The 24,596-nt window shown below is 43.0% G+C and overlaps 3 protein-coding genes across 5 annotated transcripts in view; 2 read left to right on the top strand and 1 right to left on the bottom strand.

The window, feature by feature from the left end:
- Positions 1-11,814, top strand: part of ESF1 (ESF1 nucleolar pre-rRNA processing protein homolog) — a 56,215-nt gene extending 44,401 nt beyond the window's left edge. For both annotated transcript variants that reach the window (XM_063125343.1, XM_063125342.1), the window contains exons 13-14: positions 6,727-6,873; positions 8,393-11,814. In XM_063125343.1, the coding sequence (XP_062981413.1) occupies positions 6,727-6,873; positions 8,393-8,680 (435 nt within the window). In that variant the 3' untranslated portion in view covers positions 8,681-11,814. The remainder of the gene's footprint in view (positions 1-6,726; positions 6,874-8,392) is intronic.
- ISM1 (isthmin 1) overlaps positions 1-24,596 on the bottom strand; it is a 325,195-nt gene that overhangs the window by 81,784 nt on the left and 218,815 nt on the right. The window lies entirely within an intron of this gene.
- The window catches only part of TASP1 (taspase 1), a 120,368-nt gene continuing 119,837 nt past the window's right edge, over positions 24,066-24,596 (top strand). Inside the window, exon 1 of the mRNA XM_063125341.1 lies at positions 24,066-24,084. The gene's annotated coding sequence lies outside the window, so the exon portion shown is untranslated. The remainder of the gene's footprint in view (positions 24,085-24,596) is intronic.

Here is a 24,596-nt window from a genome sequence, read left to right as displayed (position 1 = left end):
CTTTCCCACACTAGAGGCCTTCAAGAAGCAGCTGGACAGTCAATTGTCAGGGATGCTTTAAGGTAGATTCCTGCATGGAGCAGGGGGTTGGACTCGATGGCCTTATAGGCCCCTTCCAACTCTACTATTCTATGATTCTAATATTTGTCTGGGGTGAATAGGGCCGGCATTCTGTGTATAAGGGGTTTGGTACGCTTACCTTAAACATGAAGACTTAATGTTAAAGTTTCATATCTGCAAATAGTAGAGAGGTCGTTCATAAAACGTGAGATTGGCAACCTTTTTAGTGGTTAACTGACCATTTTTAAACTGTTCCTTTCTTTTATTATTCACCTTTTTTTTTAATGAGGCTTACATCTTGGTCTTCCTTTATAAAGCTCAATAGTGGCATATGTGGGAGTTGCTGGTAGTCCCCCATCGAGGCACTGACAAGATCGGCACATGTGTGGGCCTCGGCCGTGCTAAATGGTTTTTGCTCCCTGACAAATCACTCACTTCAGTGTTTCATTTTTAAAACAATTGTGTTCATTCTCATTCACAGAAAGGAGGGTGTTGTTTTTTTAAAGAAGAAAGTAAAATAAATAAATGCAATTGTTTTCAAGTAAGCATAACCAGCCATTGTATTTATGTAAGGCTTGTTAGCAAGGAGATGGAAGTGGGGGATGAAATGGTGAGCAATAATGCTAGGAGCTAGCTGCTCTGAAGGATAGCAGTAGGATATACTTTTATTTCTTTATTAAAACATTTATATCCCACCCTATATCACAAGGATCTCAGGGTGGCATACAGATAAAATCATACATGTAAAATAGAACAATAAATATACAATTCTAAAACAAATTAAACCATGAATACGTTAAAAGCAGGACGAACTTTTAAAACAGTAGAATCCAATTAAAACAAGGCAGTGCGCAGGCTGGTGGATTTAGCCATCAAAGTCTTTGTTAAAAAGCCATGTCTTAACCTGATGCCGAAATGCTTAGTTGTATAGATTTCTAACCAGATCCCTGCTGTGCTGCCTACTTTCCCCAATCAAAAGAGGAAGGAAAGCAAAGAGGAGGAGAGCAGGCTGAGTGGCACATCATAAGAGAAGATACGTAGCTCTGCTATCTTCTGCCATCTTGACGAATCTGCCCGTATGGTGGAGGGTCTAGAGAAGATGCAAAGCCACAAACCAGTTTTTGTACTAAGGCCTAGGCTTTAATGTGCAAGTCTTGGGGGAGGTGGGTGGGTGGGGGAAGCACAGGGTATTTTATCAGCACATGGCATGGCTAACACTGGTTTCTCCATAAAGGTCTGTGCAACTGGCAGAGCGGGCCTCGTTTGTCAGATTAGTTTATGCAAATCTAACCCCCTTCTCCAATCACGAAACAGATCTTACCTCGTTAGAAAACTCCCTGGTAGTACTAGGGTCATAGTTTGCTCTCTGCAGTATTTTCTCAACATACTCATGCATGTGAACGGCACAGTTTTTAGTTGACAGTCTTAAGGGATCTGGAATTTTCCACAACATCCCTCAAAAGCTTTATTCCTACCCCCACTCACCATCTTAGTATTCAGAAGTGGCATGGCACCAGGAGAGAGAATGATAAACAGTTCATCGGCGGAGGCCTCAGTAAGTTGATCCTAGGGTGGCCCCACTCTGTGTCACAGCACCCTTGTAGCACGCAACATGGGCAAGTTTAGTTGACAAGAAAGAGTTGGGGCTACATCTGGACAACCTTTTGAGAAAGCTCCTCTACCTCCCTCCTTCACGGCTCTGAAATGTCACTGCTTGCAACATGTTCCAAGGATTCCGCCAAAGAGTCTGAATCGGTTGATCCACAACAGCCTCCATGTAGAGGCCACCGGAAAAAGCTTCCCCATAATGACACGCCACATGGTGTCTTGCTGATGTGGAGATGCTGCATATGTTTGGGACGATTGCAGAGACATGACAGCTTTTAAATATTATGCCTGCTGCATGCAATCGCTTTCTAGCTGTTTCCACATGTTTAAATTCCCAGTTAAATACCAGTCAGAACTCTATCCAATATAAAATGCTTTCTTGACTTCATTTCTAGGCAGAACACACATTTGGTTGACCTTTGAGATTTTGTTTAGACTTGTTTTGATAAACTCTGACCCTGACTTTAGTACTAAAAATGACCTGAGTACGGAAAATGACTGGGAGCCTCACCCAACTTTCTTGGCACTTTTGCAAAATGTATTTTATCCAAAGGAATAGGTGGTCAGCATGACCACATGCAGTTCTGCTCATTCAAGTTTTGCTTATTTCAAGATGCGTTCACATCTTTGGCAACTGTGTAAAATGAATGCAGAACGAGCGAGAGACGGCTCACTTTCCCTTCCTGCCTCTATCTTCACTCCATGTCCACATGTTTGACAAAAATGTAGCAGACGATGTACATCTCCAAGTGCACGAGGTCCATCTGTACTCAGTTCTTACTGGAATTTGGGTAGGGTGGTGGTGGCAGTAGTAAATATTGTATGCCTTGGGTGTTCAGGCATCATGATGTAGACCTGTTTACCACATTGAGGCAATGGCTATTTAGTCCCTTGCCCAAAATATGCTCAGTTTGCCGAAACTGTGAATAACCCTTCAATGGGATTGACACACTGTCAGCTGTGTTCAGGATTGTGGCTTTTGTGTGTTGCATATATTCTGGAAGTGTATTTATATTTATACATTTTAAATATGACTTGTATTTTATCTCTCCTGCCTGTTACTACCATTTTACAGCAGTGGCAGTAACTTCATGCTTTTTGTAAAACAAAACTCCGTTGCTCACCTTGATCTGAAAATAATAAGAGGCTAGTTAATTGTTTCCTTTTTAATGCAGAATTCAAAAGCTCAATTGAAAATCCTTTTGATATGCAAGTTTAGATCTACTGTGAGCAAACGGCTGCTTGAACTGTGGGCATGTGGTCCAAGATGTGTGCCATTTTCACATTCTTAAAAAAACTGGTCTTTCTTTTTAAGACTGAGAATTGATGAAATCTGATGGTTGGCTGATAAGAAAGTTACGCTAAAATTAGACAAGTGCTTGAAACATGTAATTGTATTTGATGCAGTTCAGCCTTGCTTCTGCTGTGCTAACCTTTCCTACCTCTGACGAGTGTGATCTCTGATTTGGGTCAAACTCTCCCCCTAACATGTACTACGCATGATATAGGGGGTATTCATGGGCTGACACATGAGTTCTCCACCATGATTGTAATAAACTCAGAACTATAATAAGTAAGGTCCCGTGGCAAGGGAGCCTAAAAAGAAAAGGAGTGCAGGATGGGTGGGAGTATCTAAAAAATGAAATTTTAAAGGCACAGTTACAAACAATTCCAACAAGGAGAAAAGATAGAAGACAACAGAGGAAACCAATGTGGCTCCACAAAAAGCTTATTGATGAACTGAAAACAAAAAGGGATACATATAGGAAGTGGAAGGAAGGCCAGGCTACAAAAGAAGAGTACAGACAAGTGGCGCAGAAGTGCCGAAATGGCGTCAGGAAGGCTAAAGCTGTGAATGAGCTGAGATTAGCGAGGGATGCTAAAAGCAATAAAAAGGCTTTCTTCAGATACGTGAGTAGTAAAAGACAGAGGAAAGAAATGGTGGTTCAACTGCTTAATGAGGATGGCAAATTGATAACAGACGACAAACAAAAGGCTGAAGTGCTCAATTCCTACTTTGCCTCAGTCTTCTCCCAAAAGCGGGTCTATGACCCCCCTGGAAAAAGTGAAGCAGAAGTTGAGGGGGCAGGATTGCAGTTTGAGATTGATAAACAAATGGTCAAAGAACACCTAATTTCCTTGAATGAGTTCAAATCCCCAGGGCCCGATGAACTGCATCCAAGAGTAATGAAGGAGCTAGCGGAAGAACTCTCAGAACCTTTGTTTATTATCTTTGCAAAATCATGGAAGACGGGCGAGGTGCCGGACGACTGGAGGAGGGCTAACGTTGTCCCTATCTTCAAAAAGGGCAAAAAGGAGGAACCTGGGAACTACAGACCAGTCAGTCTGACATCCATCCCTGGGAAAATTCTGGAGCAGATTATAAAGAAGTCAATCTGTAAACACCTTGAAATCAATGCAGTGATTACTAGAAGCCAACATGGATTTGTCAGGAACAAATCCTGTCAGACTAATTTGATCTCATTTTTTGATAGGATAACCTCCCTTGTGGACTGTGGGAATGCTGTGGATGTCATATATCTTGACTTCAGCAAAGCTTTTGACAAAGTACCACATGACATTCTGATTAACAAACTAGCTAAAAGTGGGCTAGATGGAACAACTATTAGGTGGATCCACAGTTGGCTACAGAATCTGACTCAAAGAGTACTTATCAATGGAACCTTCTCAAACTGGGGAGAGGCAACGAGTGGGGTGCCGCAGGGCTCAGTCCTGGGCCCAGTGCTCTTCAACATTTTTATTAATGATTTGGACGAGGTGCAGGGAACGCTGATCAAATTTGCAGATGACACAAAATTGGGTGGGATAGCTAATACCCTGGAAGACAGAAACAAACTTCAAAGTGATCTTGATAGGCTGGAGTGCTGGGCTGAAAACAACAGAATGAAATTTAATAGGGATAAATGCCAAATTCTACATTTAGGGAATAGAAACCAAATGCACAGTTACAAGATGGGGGACACTTGGCTCAGCAATACTACAAACGAGAAAGATCTTGGAATTGTTGTAGATCACAAGCTGAATATGAGCCAACAGTGCGATATGGCTGCAAGAAAGGCAAATGTTATTTTGGGCTGCATTAATAGAAGTATAGCTTCCAAATCACGTGAGGTACTGGTTCCTCTCTATTCGGCCCTGGTTAGGCCTCATCTAGAGTATTGCGTCCAGTTCTGGGCTCCACAATTCAAGAAGGACGCAGACAAGCTGGAGCGTGTTCAGAAGAGGGCAACCAGGATGATCAGAGGTCTAGAAACAAAGCCCTATGAAGAGAAACTGAAAGAACTGGGCATGTTTAGCCTGGAGAAGAGAAGATTGAGGGGAGACATGATCGCACTCTTCAAATACTTAAAAGGTTGTCACACAGAGGAGGGCCAGGATCTCTTCTCGATCCTCCCAGAGTGCAGGACACGGAATAACGGGCTCAAGTTAAAGGAAGCCAGATTCCAGCTGGACATCAGGAAAAACTTCCTGACTGTTAGAGCAGTGCGACGGTGGAATCAGCTACCTAGGGAGGTTGTGGGCTCTCCCACACTAGAGGCATTCAAGAGGCAGCTGGACAACCACCTGTCAGGGATGCTTTAGGGTGGATTCCTGCATTGAGCAGGGGGTTGGACTCGATGGCCTTGTAGGCCCCTTCCAACTCTGCTATTCTATGATTCTATGATTCTATCATGTATTTCATGCAACCCTTGCTTGTGAGTGAACCAGTGACTGGAGAAGAGAAGATTGAGGGGAGACATGATAGCACTCTTCAAATACTTAAAAGGTTGTCACACAGAGGAGGGCCAGGATCTCTTCTCGATCCTCCCAGAGTGCAGGACACGGAATAACGGGCTCAAGTTAAAGGAAGCCAGACTCCAGCTGGACATCAGGAAAAACTTCCTGTTAGAGCAGTGCGACAATGGAATCAGTTACCTAGGGAGGTTGTGAGCTCTCCCACACTAGAGGCCTTCAAGAGGCAGCTGGACAAGCATCTGTCGGGGATGCTTTAGGGTGGATTCCTGCATTGAGCAGGGGGTTGGACTCGATGGCCTTGTAGGCCCCTTCCAGCTCTGCTATTCTATGATTCTATGATTCTATGACTGGCTCAGTTCAGACAACACGTTTCTCAGTGGTGGTTTTAGAACTCCATGGTGGAGTTTTTACACCACCATTGAGAAATGTGTTGTCTGGCAGGAAAACTCGACGCAACGGTGCAGTTTTTTTTAAAACACTCCATGCAGAATATCCATGCTGTGCAGAGAAGAGTTCCTGCACAACCATTGTGTGGCAGGCTCAGTGGAATTTTCCACTGTGTTGAGTTGACTTTCCCATTGGCTACAGAGTTCACTGGCAAGAGCGGCGAAAGGAAGGAGTGCCGCTCTAGGAGAGCCTCTGGGATTGTTTTTTCGCAGCAATGGCTGGTGGATACCATTGGGAGGACCGGGGGAGGAGAGAGGGTAGAAGAACTGTCAATCAAACATCATGATGGATTTTACTCAACTCCATAGTAGCCCACAGTCACAATGGTTGAGTTAGAACATGTGTGGGAAGTACCCCCTGAAAATTCAACCGTTGAGCGGAGTTCTCACACTGCGTTGACTAATGTGTTGTCTGAACTGAGCCACTCTCTCCCATATATACAGCTATACCATATATATGGCTTGTATATATATGGAGGAGCACACAATGATGGTACATCATTAAAGCTGAGGCTCACAGTCTGGTCAGTTTCTGGGTGGGAGACTGCCTTGGGAGCCCTATCTAAGCCCTTCTAGTCTGCCCAGAGGAAGAATTAGATATAAGTGTAACAAATGAATCACAGTCATCAGCCTAAGAATACTTATTATTGAAGTGAGAATGGTTCTTTTAATTACCTTTGCTTTTATTATAAGGCGCTCTCCTCCTTGCCAATAAAAATGTTTTGTAAACAGATAGGCAATTATAGCTGTTTCTGTTGTGCATTAGCAACTCCGTCTTCAGATGAGACGCAGAAACATCTGCAACCCATATTCTGTGAAATGTGCAAACAGATCCTGTCTGTTCTGATTGTAACAGGCCGAAATGGCTCTGCTGGTGATGGATGAGGAAGAGGATGAAAGGAGACATTTCAATTATGACAAGATAGTGGAACAGCAAAACCTGAGCAAAAAGAAGAAAAAGATATTAATGAAAAAGAAGGAACTGCTGACGGATGACTTCCAGGTAACACTATGGGCTTCCTACTTTTGAGATGTAACTCAAAGTGACCAGCATTTTCATTGCAATAGATTAATAACTACATTATCATTTACATGAACACACATTTTTATCATTCTTTCAAGAGGGACAATTGAAGAATTGAATTCCAAACCCTGTATTTTACACTAGAAATTGGAAAAGTTTTGCATCCTTTTTTGTGCTTATGGGTTGATCTGCTATTCTTTGGGTAACTGTGTTCACTTAAGGCCCAAATCATGCTTTCTTCCTGAAATGAAATAATACTTTTATTTGGGCCATGAGCTTTTGCTTTCTCTATAACGTGAAGGAGAGCTGAATATTCTGCCTTTGCCCCTTGCATTTTGCGGTACATGTAACACATTGCACGATGTAGGTGCAGGGTTGCCTGGACCTGCATAAGAGCTGGATAGCATATAAGCAGTTGCGTGAATCTTTCCCCAACTACTGCCCATAGTAATCATATAATTTGATGAATAAACTGCAAGTTTGGAGTTGGCGAAGATGTGCCCAAGCTTGAAATCTTTCTCCTCTTTAGATCTGATTCTCACCCACTTGGTTTTGACTGTCTACATGTATAGCCACACAGCCCTTTGCAAGCAAGTGCTTCTACTCCCCCTGTTTTATGCATATGACTATTCCATGTGATCCCTTTAACCTGGTGATGCTGTGCTTATTGCCTCACAGCCAACATTGTTCCTTTATAACAGGGGTGCAGAGCCTCTTTCAAATCGGGCCCTCGAATTCCATTTCAGATAAGCTCTCAGGGTCCACACTCTAGTAGTAGGAGGGCTGAAGGCAAAAGGAGGCAGGGCTTAAAACCAAAAAAATACCAGCAGGTTTTAGTTTAACAGTCTTACTGTCAGTAACTGAACTTTAGAGGCACTTCAACCTTTTTGAAGGGAGAAAAACCTTCACCAAAATGCACCAATAAGGGAAGCAACGCCCAGCAAACTATGTATGCTCACTGCTTTTTGTAAATGATGGTGAATTATGGATATTACCTCTGTGAAATGGCTCCAAGTTACTTGGAACACTGTAGGGTACAGTCTACTCTTTATAAATTTTTATGTCTGTAAGTAAGGGTGGGCAACCTTTTCAGCCCGCATGCACTGCTGGTCAGTGAGTCAGGGTCTGTATATGCACGTACATGGACATATAGTGGCGTACGCTTGCACTCATTTGGAAGCAGTAATCACAGTTGCTTCAGGGATGCTGAGTGAGTGGGTGGCTAAAACTCCTCCCCATACCTATTAACCCCAAATTGGGTCACTGGCCCAGCACTACTAATAGCTGGGCTGGGCTGGGGTGGGGGGCAATGTGTGGGTCTCTCCTGGGCACATGGTACTCACACAAACAGTGGCCAAGAGTAGTGGGTTGCCCATCCTTGCTGTAAATGATATCCACTGCTTTGTTTTAATTTAGCTTAACCTGGTTGTTAACTGCTATCTAAAATAGGCTGTTGCATTTTTGTTGCAATTAAAGCATCCCTTATTGCTGTTTCCAGGTAAACGTTGCTGATGCCAGATTCCAAGCTATGTATACTTCCCATCTGTTTAATTTGGATCCTTCAGATCCAAACTTTAAGAAAACCAAAGCAGTTGAAAAGATTTTAGAGGAGAAAACTCGCCGAAGAGAGCAGGGCTTGACGGAGGCAACTGGGAGACAGGACGATACAGCAGAGAGGGAATCTGCTGCCAGGAGATCCATAGATCCCGCATTGTCAATGCTAATCAAATCCGTCAAGAATAAAACGGAACAATTCCAAGCACGGAAGAAACAGAAACTCAAATAAGTGGAAATCTAATGTTGAAGATGAAAACTATAGACTGCTAACGACATCAGAACTTACGTTGGTTTAAGAATAAATACCATCTTGCTCTGATGCCTTCTCCAACTTTTCTGTCAGTTGAGGCATTAAATGCTTGCAAAAAAAAAAAACTTGCCAAAAGAATTGCAAACAAGCTTATCCTAAAAACAGATGTAATATAGCTGAAGATGTTTGACAGGGTTTGTTTTCATTAAAAAAAGAAGAAGCAAGTTTTGTGATTGTTATAATATGGCAGCTGGTGTTGACTCTTGGGAGTTGGCATAAGCTTTAGTTAAGATTTCCCTCCCAATGGTGTATTTCATATTTTAAAGATCTGCAAGAATGCTAGTATAATGGACTAATTGAAATACAAATTTAAAACAGCGAAGTTACAATTAAATTTAGGTTGTCACCTGGCATCTGAAAGAATATAGTGTAGGTGCCAGGCGAGCCTCCTTAGGGAGCTCATTCCACAGCCGCGGTGCCACAGCAGAGAAGGCCCTCTTCCTGGTAACCACCTGCCTCACTTATTTATGGAAGAACTGTGTGGAGATTTTTAGTTGCTCAATGTACAGATTACATGTATAGAATATAGAATTCTACTATGTAATACAGGGATGGGTGACTTGATAATCAGGTGTGAAGGAAATAAAATGCAGCTCCAAATTTTTAAAGCTAAACCCGGCATATGACTGTGGTGAATATTCTGGATGGGCGGCTACAATGCCAGAGTATCCTTGATGAGTAGGGGGTAGAAATATAAATTTGATGGGCCAACATGACCACACCTTCTTAGCCAAAACAAACAAAAAACACTCCAAATTTCCTGTTCTGGAACAACAGTGGTTATTAACCTCTGAGCATGCTTCAAACCACCTAAAAGAGTGAATAAATTTGGTTACAGATAAACCAGCACTAATTACATAAAATATGAGAAGGTTAGGTTCAGTGATAGAGCCTCCGCTTTACATGCAAAAGGTCCCCAGTTCAATCCCCACCATCTCCAGGTAGGGCTGGAAAAATTCCTGCTTGAAACCCTGGAGAGCCACTGCTGCCAGCCAGTGTTGACAGTACTGGGCTAGATGGACCAAAAGTCTGACTCCGTATAAGGCAGCTTCCTATGTTCCTAAGTTCTCAACCTTATTTTTAGAGTTGTCCGGGGGCTATTACATGCTGGCCCCAAGGACATGGTAGAATCATCTGAGGCCCGCTGTAATGAATTTGCCAGGCACTTCCAGAATAAAATCTTTTGCATCCGCCAGGACTTAGACTCCAGTGTTATAGCAGGTGAATCTAGTGAGGTGTCCAGAGTACAGTCTTGTCCTGTAATCTTGGATGAGTTTCAGTTGGTCCAGCTCGAGGATGTTGACAAGGTGCTTGGACAGGTCCACGCAACCACCTCTGCTCTGGATCCTTGCCCCTCTTGGCTAATAAAAGCTAGTAGGGATGGAACAGCCAGCTGGGCCAAGGAGGTGATTAATGCCTCTCTACGAGAGGGAGTGGTCCCAGACCGTCTGAAAGAGGCAGTAGTGAGACCACTCCTGAAGAAAACTTCCTTGGACCCGGAAAATCTTAGTAATTACAGGCCGGTAGCAAATGTTCCATTCCTGGGCAAGGTCCTTGAGCGGGTGGTGGCGGGACAGCTCCAGACACTTTTGGATGAGACTGATTATCTGGATCCATTTCAGTCGGGTTTCAGGCCTGGTTTTGGCACGGAAACAGCCTTGGTCGCCCTGTATGATGACCTATGTCGGGAGAAAGACAGGGGGAGTGTGACTCTGTTGATTCTCCCTGATCTCTCAGCGGCTTTCGATACCATCGACCATGGTATCCTTCTGGAATGTCTGGCTGAGTTGGGAGTGGGGGGCACTGCATTGCAGTGGTTCCGCTCCTACTTAGCAGGACGGCTCCAGAAGGTGGTGCTTGGGGGACATTGCTCGGCCCCGTGGACTCTTCGGTATGGGGTTCCACAGGGGTCGGTCTTGTCCCCCATGCTGTTTAACATGTACATGAAACCGTTGGGTGCAGTCATCCGGAGTTTTGGAGTGCGCTGTCATCAGTACGCTGACGACACACAGCTCTACTGCTCCTTTTCATCCTCATCAGGTGTGGCTGTGGATGTGCTGAACCGGTGCTTGGCTGCGACAATGGACTGGATGAGGGCTAATAAACTGAAGCTCAATCCAGACAAGACTGAGATGCTGCTGGTGGGTGGTTCCTCTGATCGGATGGGGGGTGTTCAACCGGTTCTGGATGGGGTTGCACTCCCCCTGAAGGAGCAGGTTCGTAGCTTGGGGGTTCTCCTAGAACCATATTTGTCACTTGAGGCACAGGTGGCCTTGGTGGCACGGAGTGCCTTCTACCAACTTCGGTTGGTGGCCCAGCTATGCCCCTATCTGGACAGGGATAACCTAGCTTCAGTTGTCCATACTTTGGTAACTTCCAAATTAGATTACTGCAATGCCCTCTACATGGGGCAGCCTTTGAAGACGGTCCGGAAGCTGCAGCTTATGCAAAATGCGGCAGCCAGATTGATAGCTGGAACAGGGAGGTTTGAGCATATAACACCGATTCTGGCCCGCTTGCATTGGCTGCCTATATGTTTCCAAGCCCAATTCAAGGTGCTGGTCTTAACCTATAAAGCCCTACATGGCTTGGGACCACAATACCTGATGGAACGCCTCTCCCGACATGAACCTACCCGTACACTGCGCTCAACATCTAAGGTCCTCCTCTGAGTGCCTACTCCGAGGGAAGCTCGGAGGATGGCAACAAGGGAGAGGGCCTTCTTGGTGGCCCCCCGACTGTGGAATGATCTTCCCGATGAGGCTCGCCTGGCGCCAACGTTGTTATCTTTTCGGTGCCAGGTCAAGACTTTTCTCTTCTCCCAGGCATTTTAACAGCATTTAACAACGTTAAGTTTGTTTTTAATCGACCCCAGAATTGTTGTTTTTAAATGGATACTGTTGTTTTTATACTGTTTTTATGTTTTTTAGATTTTTGTATACTTTTAATGTTTACTATTTTTAATTGTTGTAAACTGCCCAGAGAGCTTCGGCTGTGGGGTGGTATATAAATGTAATTAAATAAATAATAAATAAATAATTGATAACTTCAAAGCAAATAAATCATCAGGCCCAGATGGTATCCATCCCAGAGTTCTCAAAGAACTCAAATATGAAATAGCTGATCTTCTAAACAAAATATGAAATATATTCGTAAAAGCAGCCTCTGTAGCAGAGGACTGAAAGATGTCCAATATAATACATGTAGATATAAAGATGTCCAATATAATACAACGAACATGTAGACAGGGGTTATCCAGTAGACACTATTTACTTCTAAAAGGATTTTGACAAAGTCTCTTATCAAAGATTCCTGATCAAACTAAGCAGTCATGGAATAAGAGGAGAGGTCCTTTTATGGATAAGAAACTGAGAATTACTTAATTCTTATATATCTTTTGCACCAGGCTCATGCTGGTGGGTCTCATGCATCTAGCTAAAAAACAAAAACTAGGTAGATCCCACAAGTCTGACGTTTGGCCACCACTGTTCTACAGTATAGCACTGTTTAAAGTATATACCACCCTTCATTACAAAATCGCAAGGGTGTGCGCACAGAATTCATTAAAACAAATATATGCCACACTAAAAACAGAACATCTACCACGCAAAATATTACAATCCAGCAAATGCCTATTTCAACAGGTAGGTTTTTAACAGTCCCTGAAACACCGTCAAGGTTGGTGCCAATTCCACTGCAGTGGAGAGAGAATTCTCTGGGCATAACAACAGAAAAGGCTCTTTTATTTCTTCTCCTTGGGGATAGTCCCTGGTAGAAAACAACCTGAGCCCCCCACTTCCAATTACCCACATTTTCTTTCAGAGGTCCAGCCCACATCTTTGAGATGGTTGTCTATTTATGTGCAGGTAAGCTTCAGCGTTGCATCCTTGTTACTGAAAAATGGCCCAGCTGCTTCCTCCTACTCTTTCTTTGCTCCCTAACTGCTGCTTCTGATATTGCTCTGCTAGACATCTCCACTGGATTTGTATCTTTTGTCCGTGGCATATTTGTTTTGGCATGTGTTGAGATGTGTGTCCCTCTCACTAGGAGTGGGAGAAATGGGGGCAGGGCAAATGACCATAGGACATGATTTGGTTTCAAGTGTGCTCTGAAATCGCACCTTTTACAGCACACAGTGGAGTGCTTGAAGATTTCATTTTAAAAGCATTGGCTTTTGGAAACTCCTGGGAAAGGTTTAATCATTTGTATCTGAAATATGAGCATGTTGGAGCAACCACAGATATTTGGACCCGGCCAACTTAGAATTTATTTGGAACATTTTCATGGCAGAGCTTTAGGAAGAAACTTTATTTGAGGAAATGCATAAAACACTTGATTTATATTCCATACGCCATTAAAAAAATATCCTTGTTCTCATGGGCATTTGAAGTTATCGCTTACAGTTGAACCCGCTCATGCTATTGATTTCTGACATTTCTTCCCTGCCATTCTGTATTGAAAAATATAATTGGCTTAACAAGCAATAAAACAGTAATCAATAAGTATAAAATAACAGTTCAAAGAGTTTACAAGCAGATTTTATTGTTTTACTCTTGCTATTTTATTGTTTTACTCTGTACAGCACCATGTACACTGATGGTGCTATAATAAATAATAATAATAACAATAATAATAATAATAATAATAAGATGAAAAGCAGGTGTAGTTGTAAAATCTTTCAGAAAAGCAATAACTTTGAAAAGCCTGCTGAAATAAAATAATTATAATTGCTAGTCCCACGGTGAGTAGTGATGGGGCTGGCCAGACATCTTTCTCTTGGAAACCTGTTCCAGATTTTGGGTGCCAGTACCAAAAAGTCTGTCTGTACCCACTATTCATCCAATGGGTGAGGGGAGATGGAGAATGGCCTTGGAGGTGGATCAAAAGTCTCTGCTTCCAGACCCTTCAAGACTTTAAAGGTAGTCAATGTTATGGAACATTGGCAGAAAGGAAATGCATCACCAACAAAGAGGACACAGATTTGGATAAAAATGATGCGCTAATTTACATGTATTATTATTGGAAGTAAAGATGGAGCTGGGGGCTACTGATCCTTCACGTTGCAGCATGCTAGTCTCCCAGATGGTGGTGATGATGATGATCCCTCGCTCATGGCGGTTTTTCTAGACGAATGTGATGGGCTTTGCCAAGTTATGCTGCCTTTTACAGATTCAGGAATTTCCTAACAATTGAGCATGTTTTGATTATGACTGCTTTCTGGATGTTGGTGTGGATGTATTTTGGCAGGTCCAGTTTTTGAAGGTTTTCTATATAGTTTTTTGATGTGATGCTGGTGACTGATGTGACTAACAGAATAACTGTGACCTTTTCCTGTTGCCATAATTCTTTGAGTTCAATGGCCAGTTGTATTTTCCTCTCTTTTCCTCTTCCTTTTCAACAGCATTTTAAGAACATAAGAAGTGCCCTGATGCTGGATCAGACCAAGGGTCCAACTAGTCCAGCACTCAGTTCACATAGTGGCCAACCAGCCGTCAGCCAGGGAACAAAAAGCAGGACATGGTGCAACAGCACCCATGTTCCCCAGCAACTGGTGCACACAGACTTACTGTCTCGAACACTGGAGAAAGCACACAACCATCAGGGCTAGTAGCCATTGATAGCTTTTGCCTCCAGGAATTTATCCAATCCCCTTTTAAAGCCATCCAAATTGGTGGCCATCACTACATCTTGTGGTAGTGAGTTCCATAATTTAACTATGCGCTGTGTGAAGAAGTCCTTCCTTTTATTTGTCCTGGATCTCCCACCAATCAGCATCATGGGATGACCCCGGGTTCTAGTATTTTAAGAGAGGGAGAAAAATGTCTCCCTATCTACATTCTCCATAATTTTGTACACCTCTATCGTGTCTCCCCTTAGCCTCCTTTTTTCCAAGCTAAACAATCCCAGTTGATGTAACCTTCCCTCATAGGGGAGATGCTCCAGCCCCTTAATCATTTTAGTTGCCCTTTTCTACACTTTTCCCAGCTGACTTGCATATTACCTCCCCGCAAAAGAAAATACTTTGCCAAAAAAAAGGAGGACACAGATTTGAATCAATTTTTCATATGTGTGTATGCACATTTAAAAATAATTACTATAATTTAATTAGATGTACAGTATGTCTTACCATAGTGGGGAAAATTGATGAGGTGACCTATAGTCCAGGTGCTCACGGTTGATAGGAAACTTCAAGGCCTTTCCCTTCTTATGTTTCTATAAACTGGTCTAGACAGCCCTTCAAACAGATGATTGTCCTTTGACACCCCTTCAAATATGTCCTTAGAGATCATTGTGATGTAAGCCAACCTAGTATGCACTTAGAGAACATTGTGATATAAGCCACAGAAGAGAACTCAAGGAAGTCTTGGCCAACTGACCCCTAGAAGAACAGACGACCACCACAGACAAGATGAAAAATAGTTCTCCATCCATCTGGGCTCAGGAACAGCAGTAATTCATGGATGGAACCCAAATCTCTTTTTTCAAATCTCTTATTATTTAACTTCTTTAAAATGAAAGCCCCACAAACAAAAAGAAGGGGCTATTGTTTTTGTAAAAGCCAGGAAACAGGGGAAAGTAGCAGCTCCATAACCCTATTAATAAATCATTGTTAATAAAAAGTAACACTGCGAATATGTGCGTGCATGTCTTATAAGTACAAATCATTAATTAATTAAAAGGGCAATTCGGTATGCGCCGTTACTCTTCAAAGTTTGCAGCCATTATAGTCATTACTGAATGTGTAAGTCAGAACTTAGAGCTCTTATGTTACAGGTTGGAACCACAAGCGGTTTTGATTTATTTAATAACACCAAGAAAAAGATCAGACGAGGGGAGATAAACAGGCATGCATGTTTTTTATTATTTCTGCCCTCCAGAATTAAATTTATTATTTCCAATCAACAGCGACAGTTGGTTTTTATTCCCTTTCATATTCTTGCAACCTCCAAAAATAACACAGCTAAGCCACGCTGACACATAGTTTAAATAAACGGTGGTATTGAAGAGTATTAAAAAAACCACGTACACGCACAAGCAGCTAAAAATATTATAATACCTGACAACCTGCATTTTATATTTAGTTATAGTTTTACTTGAAATTACTAGAATTGTATTGTTTGTTCACTTTAAATGCTCACACTTCGTAAAATTGAAATTAATATTGAATATTGATTATGTAGCTGTGATTTAATCAGGATGGCGACCTATAACAGCAGAATGAATTCAAACTATTTGATACTATGGCAAGTAACTTATACTTAAGTTTACATTTTAACCATGTAAACTCTATATAGGGGTTACCCTAGGGTGACCAGATGTAAAAGAGGAGAGGGCTTCTGCAAATTTAATAGTTGTATAGAAGAGGGAATTCCAGCAGGTGTACATTGCATGGCAACTATTGCTTATCATCATCATCATCATCATCCCTACAAAGCCAAATCTTTAGGTGTCATACCATTTTAAAAACAATAAAATACAAAGCTCTAAAAACACAATTAAGGTGGCCACTTGTGAATCACCAAAACAGAGGACGAAAGAGGACAGGGAGAGTTGCCAGTTCCTTGCCGTTTCTGGCAACACAGGCCATTCGTATGTAGCTCCTTCGACTTTGCTTTGCAACCAGCCGTTATTTGTCACTTCTGGATTACCTCGTCAGAACATTGGTGCATGAATGGCAACTGTAGATGACCTAAAGTTTCAAGAATTTGATGATGCAGCCAACTTGTTGGCCGCGAATCCAGATGCTGTCCCAATAAGCATTGATGAATCTGTTGAGAAACCAAAGAAAAAGCATGGACACCTGCAAGATTCTGGAAGGGAGGAGGACGATGAGCTATTGACGACACCAACTTGCATAATATTTGCATATTCAAATACAATATGAGAGCCAGTGGGCTGTAATAGTTAGAGTGTTGGACTGGGAGTCGGGAGATCCGGGTTCTAGTCCCCACTCAGCCATCGAAGTTCACTGGGTGACTTTGGGCCAGTCACAGACTCTCAGCCCAACCGACCTCATAGAGTTGTTGTGAGGATAAAAATGGAGAGGAGGAGGAGGATTATGTATGCCGCCTTACATTCCTTAGAAGAAAAAAGGTGGGATAGAAATGGAATAAATAAAAAATAATTACTGAGATTTATAATGATATACTCAGCCATGGTACTAGGTCATGTAGACTGTTCAGAAGCTGCAGCTTGTGCAGAATATGACAGCCAGATTAATAATTGGGACCTGAACATCTGAGCATATTCTGGCTCTTTTGAATTGGCTGCCTGTATGTTTCTGAGCCCGATTCAACAAGGTGTTGGTTTTAACCTATAAAGCCTTACATGGCACAGGACCGCAATACCTGATGGATGGAGCGCCTCTCCTGACATGAACTTTGATCGACATCTGAGGCCTTCCTCCAAGTGCCTCCTCTGAGGGAGGCTCAGAAGAAGGGTTTCTCAGTGGTTTTCCCCTGATTATGGAACCATCTCCCCACAGAGGCCCACCTGGCCCCACAGTAGGAAGAGAGGAATCTGTCCAGATGCCAGATCAAGGCAAAATAGAAACATCTCCATCTATGGGAATACAAGATCTTACAAAGAGGAATTGGGAGAGATGAACATCGGTATCAGATGTTAGGTCAAGAGGGAGAAGCAACCTCAGGAATCAAGGTGTTCTATAAGGGTGGCCCATCAAAAGAGGTTCCTAGGGAAAGAATAGAAAGATTGAGGGTGGGACTAGAAAACTCAGGTTTTGTACTGCAGGCTGGCGAAAGTCTTGCTGCACCTTTCATAGCAATAGTGCGTCCATCAAAGGGATCTCTAGGTAGTTAGGCAGTATTGTGCAAAGCTACTTAGAGATCTTGTGGGTAGTTTGCTGGAGGCTGAGAAAGTATGTAAACATGGAGTTCCATCAGATGAGCATTGCCTGCTCATTACTGGGCATTCACAAATTGAGTGGATGAGGGAGGGTGGTACACTTGGGAGCTTGTGGGTAGGATGGAGGCAGTCCTGGAGAGCTTTAAATGTCAGGACAACGAGATTGTGCTGCATACAAAAGCAGGTGGGAAGCCAGTGAAAGGTTCTGAGCAGGGGTGTCACATGGATGCATTCCCCATTTGAGGTGGATTTCCCTAGGAAGTGTAGCAATTCTTCAGGGAAGGTTTAAGTGTCTCTTTAGCTTCTCCCATGACTACATGTGTGTTTTCATTGAGCCAGGAGAGGAGAGAGAATAAAATATTTACACAAAGATTTGTCCCACTCAGGAAAGGAAAGGAACCTCTTGTGCAAGCACTTGAGTCATTGCTGACTCCTAGAGGGATGCCTGCTTTCGCTGACGTTTTCTTGGCAGACTTTGTAGCGGGGTGGTTTGCCCTTGCCTTCCCCAGTCACGGTTACCTTTCCCCCAGCTAGCTGGGTACTCATTTTACCGACCTCAGAAGGATGGGAGGCTGAGTCAACCTGAGCCGGCTGCCTGAGAACCAGCTTCCGCTGGGATCGAACTCAGGCCATGGGGAGAGTTTCGGCTGCAGTAACTGCCGCTTACCACTCTGCGCCACACAAGGCTCTATATTTACACAAAGCTTTGCCCCACTCAGTGGAACACAAAAGTCTCCATGCCCCATACTTCTTCTCTTGATTTTTGTTTCTTCTTTCTGAATGGCCCTGCTTCCTCCATTTGGTACGCTATTTGCCATGTCCAGGGCGAGTGTTTGGGCTGATTCCCAGGGCACCATTTTCATTTCTGCTCCTACAAGTCATTTCCGAGATGAAGAATCATAATTTTGGTATGTTGAGAATCAGAGAGTGGCTCGGTGTACATAAGCAGTGCGTCAATCCTTCTCTTGCTGTGAGTCTCATCAAGAGAAGTGGATTCCCAGGAGTGTTGTCATGAACAAAAATAGTAGCATCAAAACTGAACATTGCCTGTCAGGAGTTCAGCGATTTGGGGGTTTCATGCATTCAGCGGTTCTTGCTAATGTCAATGGATAGAAATAAAGGAGAACTCCAGCCTCAAGCATTTCAATCTTTTGGGGTTTGGCCCATGTTGAGCAAAAATTGCGAAAGCCAAGGGAGAGCTAGACCACATTTGACTTAGAAAGCTGTTGCCGTACTATGGTTCGTGTGCTGGAAAGAATAGTGAGTGGGTGTTAAACAACTGGGAGTTATAAAGAATGCTATTTAGGCTGATCCAGAGAAGCGGGCTGAAGGTGATTAGTTGAAGAAAGCATTTTGTACTGGCAGAATATCAGGCAAGGGACTCTTTCATGTTGAGCGGAAGGAACAACTCTGAACAAACATGCCCTCCAGGCTTTTTAAAGCTGCTGGAACGGAACGTGTTTGGCTTGGTAACCTACTGGAAGCTTCTCCCACCGACCCACCCAGCTGAATTTGTCTGTCTTTTTTTCTTCATTTCATTACATTTCTAGCTTGCCCCATCCCAGGTGGCTTCTAATTTAAAATTAAAATGCAAAAGAAAATCCAACCAAATTTTGACAAAACTAAAACATATGTACCAAAAAAATCACACCCATTCAAATGTTACTCCGAGCCCGCCAGGGTATCGCCTCGCCAACAGCCTAGGCAGAAGGTCTCATTGTTTGATTGAGAATTCCTGTTTGCAGATTTCCTGTACGTGTGTAATGTGCCTGGGATTTAGTCCTTCATTGCTGAACGGGGGTTGGGGGGAAGGCTCACATGATTCTATACTCCTCCATGCAAAAAAGGATTCCTACATATTGATAAGGGAGGCATAGCCAGGGAGAAGTCAAAACTAGAATTCTTCTCTTTGCCATGTAGTTTTGTATGAGGAGATCATTTTATGTATGAAGAACAATGCATCAGGTAAGCTCCCAGCTGCAGACTGTACAGCTCAGATCCACCTCACCGAGAACTTGGCCCATGCAATGACTGCTCTTCCCCTAAAAACTGTGTCCACGGTCAAGCTCAAAAGCAGGGTTGGCTTTTTTTGTTTTGCTTTTTTTAAAGGAGGGGGAAGGGGGAAAGCTGTTCTTTCTCAAGTGGCATATCTCTCCACCACAGATATTCAGGAGTGATTTTACTTGCAAAGAGTTGACCGGTGTGCCACTTTATATGTAGCAGTGTATCAACATGTGCTGTTGGTTCAAAAATATTTTGCTGCTCAGAAGAGCGCATTGTCGTGGCTACTTATCAGTGAATAGCTTCACAATTCAAGAAGTGTGTTCAGAGGAGGGCAACCAGGATGATCAGGGGTCTGGAAACAAAGCCCCATGAAGAGAGACTGAAACAACTGGGCATGTTGAGCCTGGAGAAGAGAAGATTGAGGGGAGACCTGATAGCACTCTTCAAATACTTAAAAGGTTGTCACACAGAGGAGGGCCAGGATCTCTTCTCGATCCTCCCAGAGTGCAGCACACGGAATAATGGGCTCAAGTTACAGGGAGCCAGATTCCAGGTGGACATCAGGAAAAACTTCCTGACTGTTAGAGCAGTATGACAACGGAACTGGTTACCTAGGGAGGTTGTGGGCTCTCTAGGATAGATTCCTGCATTGAGCAGGGGGTTGGACTCAATGGCCTTATAGGCCCCTTTCAACTGTACTATTCTATGAATTGATGCAGCAATGCCGCTCGCAGTGTCTATCTGAACATTTGTGAGAGAGATGGAGGAAATTATTTAAATTTAGAATGTCATTTGTTTAATCTTGGGAATAAGCTGAAGCTGTACATAAGTGAAGGACTCCACTTAGTAACAGAGGCGATTGCCTTTTGCTGAGTCAGACTTCGATCTAAATAGCTCAGTATTGACTACTCTACTGCCGTGGTATTTAAAACCATTATAATAGATGTTTAGATAAAAAGTTACTAATAATCCAAGAAGCATGGTTGTATAAGGACAGTCAGGGAATCTGTAAAGGGTCAAAGGAGCGTTGTAAAAAACTTGAAGCATTGCTCAAATGAGGGAAATTAAAAGATACACGTACTCTAGCAAAACAGATGTAAGGCCAGATCTACACCAAGCAGAATATAACACTATGAAAGCAGTTTGGAAATGGCATATGGAATTTGTCATGCCCTCCAACAGTAGTCAGTACACTTCAATAGCATTATAAAGCAATAGTGTAGATCCTGCCTAAGTTGACAACAAGGCAAGTAATGTAAGAATGTGAAGTGCATATTGTTAAAAACATGAGAAAACCCCCCAATACACAGTTATTTTAAATACATCAGAACCAGAAAGGCAATTGGGACTGTTTGTTTATTTATTATTTACATGTATTGGGGTGAAATCTTATGAATGCTTAGAAAGAACTACAACTCCAGCATGCAGGAATGTAGAACGTTTTTCTGTTTAAACATGCATAAGATTATACCCTTAGGGTACAATCCTATGGGGCCTGCCCTTGATACTTGTCCGCCTCTGCATTCAGAGGCTTACAACTATCCGGAGGTGATTGCGCCTCCCATTCTGCATTTCACCTAGATGGGTTTTTTCGCCCGTCTAGCTGAGGCGTTGCAGAGTGGGAGGGAAGGAGTCTGGAGAGGCCTTAGGAAAAGCTTAAGATAGCCTCTTCAGTCTCCTCCCTTCCCCCAGGAACACCACCTTTACCTTCCCCCGGTGCTTATTTTTGTGACCTCAGAGAGGAGGTGGCACTTTTCACTCCATGCTGGATGGTAGGGGGAGGGAGTTCAGATTCTTGGCTCTGAGGTCGGAGCAGTGTCTCTGACCTCGGATCCATGAATCCAAAATATCCTATGGCCCCCAGACTCTTTCTAGGAACCATAGGGTTGCTCCTTCTGTTGCTTATCAACCTAGTCACCTAGGCAATGCACAAAAAATTGCAACAACATTTTTTAAAAAAAAACTATCAAAAGCAATGTAACAGATCTGTGGTGGCGGCAGATCTGTGCTGTGTCAGTTATACAATGCAGGTGCAGCTTCACTGCTTTCCTGAGAAGCTGCAGATTGAAAAGTCACTGGCTGAGTTCGGACGACACACTAATCAACTGGGGGGTGGGGGTGGTAATAGGAACAGAAAGGGAAACAACTGTTGATTAGCGTGTTGTCCGATCTCAGCCAGTGACTTACCCTGACTTTTTTAATTGGAGTGACATCAGCATGGCTCTTCTGCTGCCTGCCCTTGGTCCGGGTCCAATCCGATTGGTTGCCTTCCACCAGGAAGAGGGTGGAGGAGCAGGGTGCTGGCTCCAGTTCCTGGATGGCCGCAGGAAACCCCACACTCTTTTCTTGGTGTTGGGATTACCCAATGCTACCCCGGGAGATGGAAACTGTGGGGTTGCAGAGGGAGGTGGCGATAACCTGGTGCTGTGAAGACGGCCCCTAATAGAATCTAGGCAAGTCATTTCCTGGCTTACATTGAAAAATAATTTTTAAATGTATTTTGAGGCCAAGTGAGGGCAGCCCATAGAAATCAATGGATAAATCCAAGGGTAGAACATATGTATGATTTTGTAGCAGTATATCTACCTCCAAACAAAAGATGCCAGCAAATAGGGGAATTCACGCCCTTTCTCAGTGAGGTCTTATTTCATGTAGGCAATTTAATATTTGTTAAGTTTTCCAGCTTGTGGAAAGTAGTGCTGCCAATATAAATTTCACAGCAGTCCGTTATACATATACTGTGGGTGAAGGAGGCTGTGGGAGATTGGCTTACAACAGCCCTGCAGTACAGTTTGCCCTGCATGTTGCACATTGGGGCCAAGCTGAGCTTGAGATTGTTTTACACAACTCTGAGATGTGGTCTAGCGCTATGATAGGGTCTAGGTCTATGACAGGGCTGGCGGTTAGGCTGCAGCTATGCGTAGTTTGCAACAATCCTGTAGTGTTGCTCAGTGGTGTTTTCCCCATGTTGCACGAGTAGTATACAACAATCCTGAAAGGTAGATATTCACTTATTATAGCTTTATTGCAGGCTCGGGGGTTGTGTTGAGAAGATAGCGCTTAACAACCCTGTGATATAGTCCAGTTAAAACTGTAGGTCAGAGTGTCTGGATGCTCGGCTCCAAATCCCCCCACCCTGCAAAAACAAATATAACAAAGACTAATCTACTTCATCTGCTCCCTCAGACCTCCTTCCAGCAATCAGCTGCATGCACTATATTACATGCTACACTATTGAATTTTATATAGACTGGATGAAATTTAGATGTTCAAAAACTCAACAAAGGAATGTTGTCAGACGAAGACGTGAATTAGAAAAAGCAGGGAGGGACTCTTGTGTTTGCTGTTACATTTTGTGCTGGGCGATTGGGACGCTTGCTGGTCGATAAAAAAAATATCGAATTATATCTGAACGGATTTGCTGGTCTATGACCTTAATAAATTTTGATAATGATATCTTAATGGAAACCTCTGATAGAATTTCTGCAAGAAACAGAGAGAAATAATGTATTTGTCTGTGGATTCAGTGTATGAGAAATGTAATAAAGAAAGAAAGAAAGAAAGAAAGAAAGAAAGAAACAAATTTGATTATTGTGTAGGGTGACCATATGAAAATGAGGACAAGGCTCCTGTATCCTTAACAGTTGCATTGAAAAGGGAATTTCAGCAGGTGTCATTTGTATATATGGAGAACCTGGTGAAATTTCCTCTTCATCACACCAGTTAAAGCTGCAGGTGCCCTGCCCTCTTTTAAATTTGGTCATTCTAGTATAGTTCCTGCAGCTTTAACTGTGGTGATGAAGAGGGAATTTCACCAGGTTCTCCATATATACAAATGACACCTGCTGAAATTCCCTTTTCAATGCAACTGTTAAAGATACAGGAGCCCTGTCCTCCTTTTCATATGTATTCATGATGTGTAGAGAGCCAAAAATACACCTTAACCTTTGTGCGTTTTTTTTCTCTTTTCCCCTCGGATGTTTGTATTCTATGTAATGTTTTTATGTAATGTATGTTTATGAAACAATAAAAAATTACTATGGAAAAAAATATCTCGAATTTCTTCATTGACTTCTCTGAACAGCTCTCACTTCCACCCTGGGAATGAAAAATTAATAAATAGGCCTGATCAAACCGGAAATTCTTGGTATGTATCTCTCTGTAAACTTTTCATATCCCTATGAATTACATGTACTTCCGGTCTCGTGATCGCCTTTTTTCCTAATGAAAAGGCTACAAAGCATCTTTCCCAAGCGGCTCTGACGTCGAATGTTAGTCTTCTAAGACTTCGGGTTCCTGATCGCAGTTCGTAGATCAGTTCGTAGATCATCTGCGGGGCAGGAGAGGAGAAAGTAACGGAGAAGGGATATATAAATCACGCGATGCAGGCAGGACTCTGTTCTCCGCAGACCTCGCGACGAGCAGTTATTCGGCAGGTGAAGATGCAGTGACGAGTAAGGCTTTGCGTGGCTGATTTCCCACCAGCTTTTAATGTCGTAGGAGTGGAACAGGCTCCCTGTCGTTGCTTAGATGTTTTACTAATAGAATACTCAGAGCTTCCATGTCTTTGAAGCAGTTTACCCCAGCCTGGTGCCCTCCAGATGTGTGGACTACAACTCCCATCGTTCCAAGGCTGGGGAAGGCTGCTTTAAAGACTATGCAAAGCAGGAACTCAAGCGCAGCTGCCTTTTTTTAAAAAAATGTAATTGTTTTTATTGTAAAATTTAAACAAAACAAGTCTCTTTTATGGAAACACAGATGCACCTGTTGAACAGATGTACAGGCGTTTCTCCCAGTAGAAGTCTAGCGCTGTATCATGTCACAGAATATGGTCTCGGGTGGCCTTTCCTGGCAGGCCCACGTAAAACCTCTGCTTCAGTTCTGACAGGGTGCCCATATTTCATACACACACCCCTGCCCCACAACAGCTCAACCCTGTCCATGCTCACTAGGAAGTCAGTCCCCC

The sequence above is a fragment of the Elgaria multicarinata genome, chromosome 4 (genome assembly GCF_023053635.1).
Source record: "Elgaria multicarinata webbii isolate HBS135686 ecotype San Diego chromosome 4, rElgMul1.1.pri, whole genome shotgun sequence".
Taxonomy (NCBI): Eukaryota; Metazoa; Chordata; class Lepidosauria; order Squamata; family Anguidae; genus Elgaria; species Elgaria multicarinata.
The sequence above is the reverse complement of the archived record's forward strand: the minus strand, read 5'-3'. Positions and strand labels throughout refer to the sequence as shown.